This window comes from Dromiciops gliroides, chromosome 1 (genome assembly GCF_019393635.1).
Source record: "Dromiciops gliroides isolate mDroGli1 chromosome 1, mDroGli1.pri, whole genome shotgun sequence".
Lineage (NCBI taxonomy): Eukaryota > Metazoa > Chordata > Mammalia > Microbiotheria > Microbiotheriidae > Dromiciops > Dromiciops gliroides.
In genome coordinates, this window is record NC_057861.1 from 677973323 (window position 1) to 677983076 (window position 9754).

The window sequence follows — 9754 nt, forward strand, 5'->3', positions numbered from 1 at the left end:
AAGAGTCCAAGGCTTCCTGGAGGTAGGACTGGAAGGGGGGGGGTTGGGGGTTGGGAAGACAGGATTTGGATCAGTGAGGGGGAAGGCATTCCAGCTGAGTGTGGAGAAAAGCTTTGGGGTGGGAATGGTTATGGTGGGTTGGAATCTCACAGAGGGGTCTTGAATTTGTACCCTGTGGGTAGGGGAAGTCATTCATTGGAAGCTTCTGAGCAAGAGAGTTAGACCTTTCCCCAACCTGGAAAAGAGATCCTGCTCTTTGTGGTGGGTGACTGGCGTCTACTCCTCACTTGTGTCTGGGGTGCTGCTAGGCTGGCATGGGAGTTGGGAGACACGGACCCAAATCCTAGCTCTGTGACACTGGGCAAGCACATGTTAGGAGCCTCTGCCCTCATTTGCAGAATGTGGATCATTAACTTTGAAGTACTTCTCTCCCAAGGTGGTGGTGGGGAAAGGTACTTTGTATGCCATGGCAATGGGAATTAAGTAAGGAAATAAACATCCTGTACAGTTGATGCTAGAGGCCACAGAGAGCCACTGGGATTTACTCAGTGCTGACTAGATCGCAGACTTCCTTAGGCCGACCTGGCCTTCTTCCTTTGTCTCCTGGGTTTTTGTACCACTGGTACTTGGAAGGTATTTTTCTTAGGACTCAGTCCAAGCACCACCCCCTTGCCCAATGTCATGCAGATGGCCGAGCTGTGCCTTAGTCTCCCCAAATTACCTTGTTTACTTTTCCATGCTTACTGTATGCTCAGAATGTCAGCTTCATGAGGGGTGGGGCTATTTGGGCCTAGCACAGTAGCAGGCATATAATAAATGATTGTGGATCACTTCCAAGGGAAAGGAGAGCAGAGATATTTATTACCTAGAAGCTGTGATTCAAATATAAAAAAATCTTTTGAAGATCATAAATGCTAGAGCTTGGAGGGGACCTTGAAGACTGAATTCCACAGATACCCAAGTGAAGCAACAGGCCTTCGGAGGGCAAGTGATTGACTCCCTATCACATGGCTGCTCGGTTGAGTTGGCACCAGGGTTCAACTCTGGGCAATGCCCAGGCCTGTGAGTGCTTAAAAAGCCCCATCCTATTTTCATTCTGGAGACAAAAGCATGCATGCCCTTGGGGAGTCTGCAGGGCAAGGCAAAGAGGCATCCAAGTATCCTCCGCCAAGTGAGAGGAGTGGAACCTAGAGGCAGATTCAAGGAAAAAGCCATTATCTAAGTGCTTATTAAGATCCCTATGGAAGAGGGGGGTCAGGGAGAGATCCTGCTTCTTCCAGCATCCCTGGCATGAAATTAACTGGTGACAAATTAACTCAAGCATGAACATCATGGGGCCTGGGACAGAGGGTAACTGCCTGAGGCAGCTGGTCCTTTGAACTCGGTCCTTGATCTTCAAGTGGGAGCAGCCCACCCTGAGGACTGACCCATGGTTCACCCAGTGACGACTGAAGCAGCTCAGAGGCAAAGCAGCTAGGTGAGGACACTAGGATTAGTGGTTTCCAACAAAGACCTATTAGGCTCCTTTCAACCAAGCTGTGTTCAAGGGCCCAAGCCCCTACCTTCCTCTACCATCAACTGTACATACCCTTTTCTCTGCTCACTACCCCCCTAGCTGTCTGATTTGGTTGGTTCCTAGAGTGAATGACATTTTCTGGGGCTGCTCAGCTACCAGGGAGAAGTCTTCAGGTACCATCCCTATAACACAGCAAATTATTTTCCCCAGCCCTCTTTGTTGTTGGGGTTTTGGTCCAGCAGGGGGTGTTATGGACATTAGCATTCTGACTCAAAGCTTATCAGACTGAAGGTCCAAGGCTTGGGGCTAGAAAAGCCAGCAAATTCCATCATGTGAAGAAGAAGCTCTCAGAGCCTGCATACCTATGGAGAACTAGGTATTAAGGAAGCTCTGGTACTGGGAAGGTCTTGGATAAGTAGTCAATAAAAATCCCCCAAAAACCCCAAGACCAAAGAACATTCACAAGGATCCTCCCTGAGGGAGAAATCAGGCAGTTTCTGGTGACTTAGTGATACCCTTGGACTTAATGATAGTTAATGTTCAAGAGTAGAACACCAAGTGCCCGCGCTCTTCAGAGCGCCCAGGGACCTGCAGGTTTTGGGACGCTGGACACAGGGCAGCAGTTACATATTGTCCTTGCTGCCTTTCCTGGGAGGCACACAATGTGAAATGGTATGGTCCCAACAGCCACTATGAGAAATGTTTCAGGGTGGAACTCCATAGGCTCTCTGCAGTAACCTTACAGACCATCTTAGAGAAGCAGTCTTGTTCAAGGTGACACTAGGATAACCAGTGATTATATCACTAGGCCTTCCCACCAAGGGATATAGACCCAGGTTTTTGGGGAGGTACACTTGTCCTAAGTGTTTCTCCCTTGGTCAAGAACTAGATCCCTGAACCTGAACTGAGACAGTCTTACTGTTCAGATGCGGTCAAGGGAAGCATGGTCTTCAGGGCATTCTGGTTTTGGATCATATCTGGGAGGGACCTGACAGATCAGATCCTCCAGCCTCAATGAAGATGAAGAAATGGAGGCCCAGAATGGGGGTGAAGGATGTGGTCACTTGAGGTCACACAGAGAACACAAACTGGGTTCTGAACCCCGTGTTCTTTCCACTAAGACTATCCAAGTCTTCTGCTGGCCTCCTGAATCTGCATTCTCCTTTGGATGGTTCCCTAATCTCTTCTGAACTGTTCTTTTCAAAGAGCTTCTAGCCCTCAATAGGATGTGCGATCTTTACCAAGAACTAGAGATTTGGAGCTTGGGAGGTCCTCATCCAGTCTAAGCCATCACATTTTACAGCTGAAATCCAGGCCAAAGTTGAGACTTGCTTCAAGTCAAAATCATCACCATCAGCAGTAGTGGCAGAGCCAGTACCAAACAAGAGAGCTACTACTGCCTCTGTGACCTTGGCAAAGTCACTTACACTCCTGGGGCCTCAACCTCGTCTGAAAACAATATATTGAGTGTGTGTGTCTGTGGGGTACTCACAATTACTCTAAGCCTACTTCCTCATCTATAAATTGCAATCATGTATTACTGATGTGAGGAAACTGCTTTGAAAACCTCAAAGCACAATAGTGATGGCTCCCAAGCGGGGCTTGTAGGCCCCCCTCCCCCATTCCACTCCTAGATTTGACAACAGAAAGACTGACTGATGACTCACCATTTCCTTTATTTGTACAAAACAGTGAATAACCATACAAGTTGAGAAAAATGGGTGTTTTGAGGGTTTAAACAAGTCCTTCTGTCCTGAATGAAGCATCTATTTTGAAGGCTTGGGACTTGCAGCTTTAGCCTCAGCATCTTTGGGTTTGGACTCAGCAGGCTTAGCAGCCTTGGGATCGGGCTTAGCAGCCTTGGGATCGGACTTGGCTACCTTGGGGCCGGACTTGGCTGCCTTGGGGCCGAACTTGGCTGCCTTGGGGCCGGACTTGGCTGCCTTGGGGCCGAACTTGGCTGCCTTGGGGCCGACCTTGGCTGCCTTGGGGCCGGACTTGGCTGCCTTGGGGCCGAACTTGGCTGCCTTGGGGCCGACCTTGGCAGCCTTGGGGCCGGACTTGGCAGCCTTGGGGCCGGACTTGGCAGCCTTGGGATCAGATTTACTGACCTTGTCGGCAGACTTGGCGGCCTTGGGGTCAGTGGTCCTGGCAACCTTAGAGGCAGGCTTTGTGATCTTGGGGCCTGGGCGTTTGATGCCGACCCTAGGGCCTGGACGCTTGGTGGCCATCTTGAGGCCAGCACGCCGGGCACCGGCCTTGGGGATCTTGGGCATCTTGTGCCTGAGGAGCTTGGCCTTGGAGACCTTGGTGCTCAGGGCTTTGATGGCTTCTGCTCGGGCCTTGATGGCTTTGGCATTGTTGGCCTGCATCTTCTTCAGTCCCTTCTTGTTGTGTTTCTTGGCAAAGCGCATGTTTCTCAGAAACTTGGGGTCAACCTGGAAGACAAAGCAACATCTTTACTACTTTCATTCTGGACAGAAGCAGCCCCAAGCTGCTGGGATCACCTCATCCAGGGTCCTCTCGTCTCCAGGTCTGTGACCCCATTCTCTCCCAGCTCTTCTGCCTAACTGCTTCTTCTCCCTGGATGGGCACCTTCATTCATATCACACCCGCCCATCGCGGGTACTTCCCAAGGCTCTGATCACCTGGTCAGCTCCCAGGAATTCAAGGATCATCTCTAGACATTTGACCCAGGCTTAGTCACTTTCTGGAGTACAAGCATCACACACAACAGCTGCCTTCTGGAGAGATCCAGAACCACCGGCCTAAAGCAGGACTCTTCCTTCTCTCCACCTGTCCTGTTGCTGCGGAGGCACACACAAGTCTCCAGTCAGCAGGCTGGCAATCTCATCCAGTGTCACCCTTATGTATGAATCCTTTCTATGTGGGACATATCCAGACCATGATCAGACTAGATCCTCATGGTATCCCTAGCACAGGGGTTCATCACTGCTTTCCTATCTTCTGCTCCAAGTCTCTCCTCACTCCAATTAGCTGTCAAACAAGGTTTATCATCAAGGCTGGTATTTGGCATTTAAAACAGTAATCGTTCCCTTTTTAGTATTCCCACACTTTTAGTTTTCTCCATCTCCATGCCTTTCCATTGTCTGTCCCTCACATCCAGAACATTCTTCCTCCTCACCTCTGCCTCTTAAATGTTCCTTCCTATTTTCAGGATTTGCTTCAACTCCCACCTTCTGAAGGAGCCCTTCCTCAAATCTTCTAAGCTCATTTCCAATTTATCCTGTATATAGCTCATTTGCATGTTGCCTCCCCCAACAGACCATGGGGTCCTTGAGGATGGGGACTGTCTTTTGCCCCAGTGCTTAGCAGAACAATGCTGGCAAACAGGAGGTATTTATTTTAAAAAAAAAAAGTTTACTGACTAATGTCTTCATTTCTGGGGGGAGATTACCTTCAATCTATTCTGTATACATACTTTGTAGACCCAAATTGTTTCCACATTTATGTATGCCCCCAACCAGAGACTGTGAGATCTTTTTTTTGGGGGGGGGGCCTTCTTTGTACCCGAGTGCTTAGCACAGAATAAGCACTTAAATGCCTTTTGATGGACTACATTGAACTCGGAGTCCTGAGACCTAAGGTACACTATGTTTTTGAGACAAGCCCCTCCTAGGTTCTGGACTGCCAATTCCCTATTTCCAGACCAGGGAGTTAGTTAGACTAGATGTTCAGTGACCAAGACATGGTTTACCCGCAAATATTTTTAAACCTAATTACTCAGTCATTTTAATGGAAGCTGAATGTAATTTAAAAATTGATTTGGTTCAAACACATGGCTTTCTCATCCTACGGCTTAGTCATAAAAACCTGAATGTTCTTGGTCTACATAATTTCTAAGGTCCCTTCTAGGGACCAAATCTGCAAGGGTGTATTTAAAAAACTGTTTTCCAAGGGCCTAGCAGGACCAGATATCAAACTATTTTGATCATCCAATTTGGCACTGGATAAGAAACAGAATGGCCAATGGAATAGATTAGGGACACAATATACAAAACAACTGAGTACAGTAACCTACTGTTTGATGAACCCAAAGATACCAGCTATCGGGGCAAGAACTCACTATTTGACAAAAATTGCAAGGAAACTGAAAGTAGTCTGGCCAAAACTAGGTGTAGACCAACAACTCACATGACATACCAAGGTAAGCTCAAAACGGGTACATGATATAGACAAAATGATATAGACAAATTGGGGAAACATGGGGGGGAAAAATCTATCATATCTATGAAGAGGGGAAGAACATATGACCAAACAAGAGACAGAAAGGAGGTAAAATGGATAATTTCTATTACATAAAATTTAAAAGTTTTTGTACAAACAAAACCAATGCCACCAAAATGGTCTCATTTCTCAAATATACAGGGAACTGAGCCAAATTTATAAAAACAAGAACCATCCCCCAACTGATAAATAGTGAAAGCATAGGAATGGGCAATCTTCATAATCAAATGAAAAAAAATGTTCTAAACCGTAAAACCAACTCTGAGGTACCACTTCACACCTATCAGATTGGCTAAGATGACAGAAAAAGAAAATGACAGATGCTGAAAAGGGTGTGGGAATTAGTCCAACCATTCTAGAACACAATTGGGAATTATGCCCCAAAGGGTATAAAACTGGGTATATTCTTACCCAGCAATCCTGCTATGAGGTTTGTACTCTAAAGAGATCAAGGAAAAAAGAAAAGGATCTACATATACAAAAACATTTATAGAAGCTCTTGTGGCAAAGAATTAGACCGAGAGGATGACCATCAATGGGGAATGGCCGAATTTTATGGTATAGTATAGAGAATAATACTGTGGTATAAGAAATGACAAAGGGGGCTTTAGAAATAGCTGGGAAGACTTATGCAAAGTGAAGTGAGCACAACCAGGATGACATACTATACAGTAACAGTATATATAACCTGTGATTTAGTAACTGATCAATACAATGATCTACTACAACACCAATGGACTCAAAATGAAAAATGCTATCCACTTCCAGATAGAGAGTGCAGATTCAAGTATCTATTTTCCCCAAAACACAGCTAGTACAGAAATGTTTTGTATGACTTTATATGTATAATGGGCATCATATTTCTTGCCTTCTCAGTGGGTTGCGGGGAAAGAATTTGGAACTGAAAACTAAAATTAAAAACCAAAACCCAAACCAAAAAACAACCCCCCCCCACCTTTCCAAGCGTAGGGAACAAAACAAATCAGGGACATTTAGCTTAATGACTAGTAACCAATGTTGGCGACGAAGGTGGCCTTTCTATAGACTTGCAGTGGCTAAATCATTTGTTAAACAAGATTCCTGTGGGCAGGGGTCAGTTCCTTATGAGTATACCCTGCCCCCCAGCTCAAACCACGGAATACATCGAGCATGATTGATGAATGGTTAAAGGATTAATACCAACCCTTCAAAACAAGGACCAAATGTAGCACGTGACCCAACTGTTAACAAGTTGGATGGCACATGGCTCCGAAAGTAGCACACCCGGGTCACACATTTACCCATATTATTCAATCTTCCGTCAAGCCCCTATCATATGCAGAACACTGTGCCAAGAATCTCAGATAAAATGAGAAGGCCCATGTGAGCACAGGGAGTTGGCAAAGTCTTGCAACGCTGCACACTGTCTTACAGTAACTGTATATCTTGTCTTCCCTCCTTAAGAAGACTGAACTTTTTTAGGGCAGACAAATGTTCCTTTCTTACTGACAGATCAGGTGTCCGGAAGAAAATCGCAGATCATAGCCAGAGGGATACTTTGAGGTCACGTAGACTAACCCTCCTATTTTATAGGTGACCACACTTAGGCCAAGAAAAGATAACTTGCCCAAAGTGAGAGCCAGGCTTTGAATCCACATCCCTGCTCTGGAGAGCTAACACTCTTGCCAAAGTATCACAGTATGGTCTAAATGCCTATATAATTTTTCACACACCAAGGCTGACAGAGCAGCAGCCTCCCCATTATTTTGAAGTTGAGACAGATGGCCAGGTGGGGGGGGGGGGAGGGAGCACCTATGTGGGTAGAAAACAACGTAACAAAACAGACCATCTAAAGAATCAAACCAGCAACCCAAGCCTCTCATCAGTGAACTATATTTACAGAATACATGCACACTCACCCCTTTCAGAGACTCGTATCTCTGTGACCTAGGTTTCTTGATGCCATTTCTGTGCCACTTTCTTGCTATAGACGAGGAGAGAAAATCCAAATTAGGCAATTTGATTTCACACAGCAAACCATCAATAATAACTTCCTGCAGCTTCAATGTTCTACATTCAGGTAAATAGTTTTCTTCACTCCTATAAAGTGGTACAATTAAAAGATGAAAAAAAGAAAAGGGCTCTGAGGTTAGCAACTTGTCAAAATTCAGAGCCTGCAAAAGGTCTTCCCATTCAGTTCAGTTACACATAGGCTACCTCTGACACCCAGAAAACTTACACTGGTTGTGGGTGGTATGGTTCTTAGACTTAGCCATCTTTACACCTGTACAGGAGAGAAAGGAGAATTTTAGGGTTAGGATCACAGAGCTAAACATATTTCCTCGAATCTGATCTCCTTAAACCAAACCCCTTCATTTTCACTGGGAATTTTTCTAGGTCACAAAGCTAGATAAGCTCATTTATAAAGCAGGATCTGAACCTGTTTTTCAACCCCAACTCTAGTCCCAACTAAAATCCCGTCTTTAACAGGAGGCTTTCTCAACACCCCTTCATTCTAGTGCCTTTCCTCTCTCAGTGATACCCTATTTATCCTGCATATGTCTGCATATCTCCCCCAACCTACTGTAAGCTTCCTGAGGACAAGGACTGCTTTTTGCCTCTTTTAGCTAGCTGTTTGCATAGTGCCCCAAGTAAATGACTAACAAACGTTTATTGACGGATGGTGCCTCCCTTCAGTCATACCCCAAACATCTAATGAGATTCTTAAGCTTGGGCTTTAAAAACGTAAAAGCGCAGGACAGGAGAAAGAATGAATGACAGAACACGTGAAGCGGGGCTGGAGACCAAGTGCTACAGAGCACGGCCCATCGACTCTGGGTACCACTTTGGGAAAGTTGCTACTGACAAACTCCAGTTTGCGCCTAAATACAGGCACAAGGAGCTACTGCGGCACTCGCAGAGCGGCGGCTAGAGGCCAGAGAGATAGAGGATTTAGGTTTCCCGGATAAGGGTGAGCCCTGCAGCTCTGGTCCTCTCTAGGACCCCCATGGACGACGTGGCGCCCAGCCCCGGACTCCCTCGAGGGGATGGGTGTCCCGCGTGGGCTTCCAATCCCTTCGCGGGCCCCGGGGTTTCTCCGAACCCAGCCTGGGGCACAGCCCCGTCTGTCCCTCTCTTACCCTCCTGCCCTCAACTCCCCACCCCGGAACTCGGACCCAACAATCCCGAGCTCAGGCCCCTCGGCCATCCCGGGCCCAGGCCTCCCCCGACTCTCCCACCAGGCCCGGACTCAGCCCTGACCAGCCCCGCGCCCGCCGGCCCAACCCGGGCCCTGCCTCCCCCAGCCCCCCGGCTCAGAATTCTTCTACTGTCATAGCAACTCTATGCTGGCCCCCCCTATATCCCATCCAGGCCACGGATGGCGCCGGATGCGACCCCCAAAGTCTCTCACCGCAGCCTGCGCTAACAGGCACTCCACCGACCGGAAGAGGCCGAAAGCGAGAGAGAGAAAGAAGGAAGAAGCGCGGGGTAGTGTGGGAAATAAGGGCCGCGTGGGAGGAAGGTCCTTCTGGGAAACCTTCCCCCTCGTAGTCCTGAGCCCTGAGCAGAAAGGTTCCGGAAGGAAAGGGTCCGGACCTCGCTCTTCCGCCGGACCCAGTTGAGCCGTGGCCTCGGAAGTCCCGCCCGTGGCCTTAGGCCCTTCCTGTCTTCCATGTTAAATAGGGGCGGTGAGACAGGGGTGAGCGACCTAGCTTCAGGAACTGAGCTTTCTCCTGACGATCGAATCCTGCTGCAGACACTTACTAGCCTAGTGACCGCGGACCACGCACTGAACCTCTCCGAGCCTCAGTTTCCCTTTTTGTAAAATGGATGGAGGAACGAATTGGCCTTGACGGCCTCTTTTCAACTCAGTCCGCGAGCCTAGCTGGTCCTCAGTTTCCCCGTCTGTTAAATGAGGGGTTGGATTAGGTGCTCCCATCCCTTGTGCTGGAGGCAGGTCTAGAGAGGGGTCAGGGAGACTGGACTGGCTCCGGACACCAGCAGTGTGAC

General features: G+C 47.7%; 1 protein-coding gene across 1 annotated transcript; it reads right to left on the reverse strand.

Moving 5' to 3' along the window:
• Positions 1-3172: 3172 nt before the first annotated feature.
• On the reverse strand, positions 3173-9270 carry RPL29 (ribosomal protein L29). The gene is made up of 4 exons (XM_043977101.1): positions 9156-9270; positions 7983-8027; positions 7663-7727; positions 3173-3954 (listed from the first exon to the last, which is right to left on the reverse strand). Exons 2-4 carry the CDS (start codon positions 8017-8019, stop codon positions 3283-3285), a joined length of 774 nt encoding a protein of 257 aa, XP_043833036.1. The 5' UTR covers positions 8020-8027; positions 9156-9270; the 3' UTR covers positions 3173-3282.
• Positions 9271-9754: the final 484 nt, after the last annotated feature.

Coding starts and splice junctions, on each gene's coding strand:
- RPL29 (XM_043977101.1), bottom strand. CDS start 8,019: ATGGCTAAGTCTAAGAACCATACCACCCACAACCAGT. Junction 7,728..7,982: donor CCATACCACCCACAACCAGT/GTAAGTTTTCTG, acceptor CCTCGTCTATAG/CAAGAAAGTGGCACAGAAAT. Junction 3,955..7,662: donor GATACGAGTCTCTGAAAGGG/GTGAGTGTGCAT, acceptor TTTGTCTTCCAG/GTTGACCCCAAGTTTCTGAG.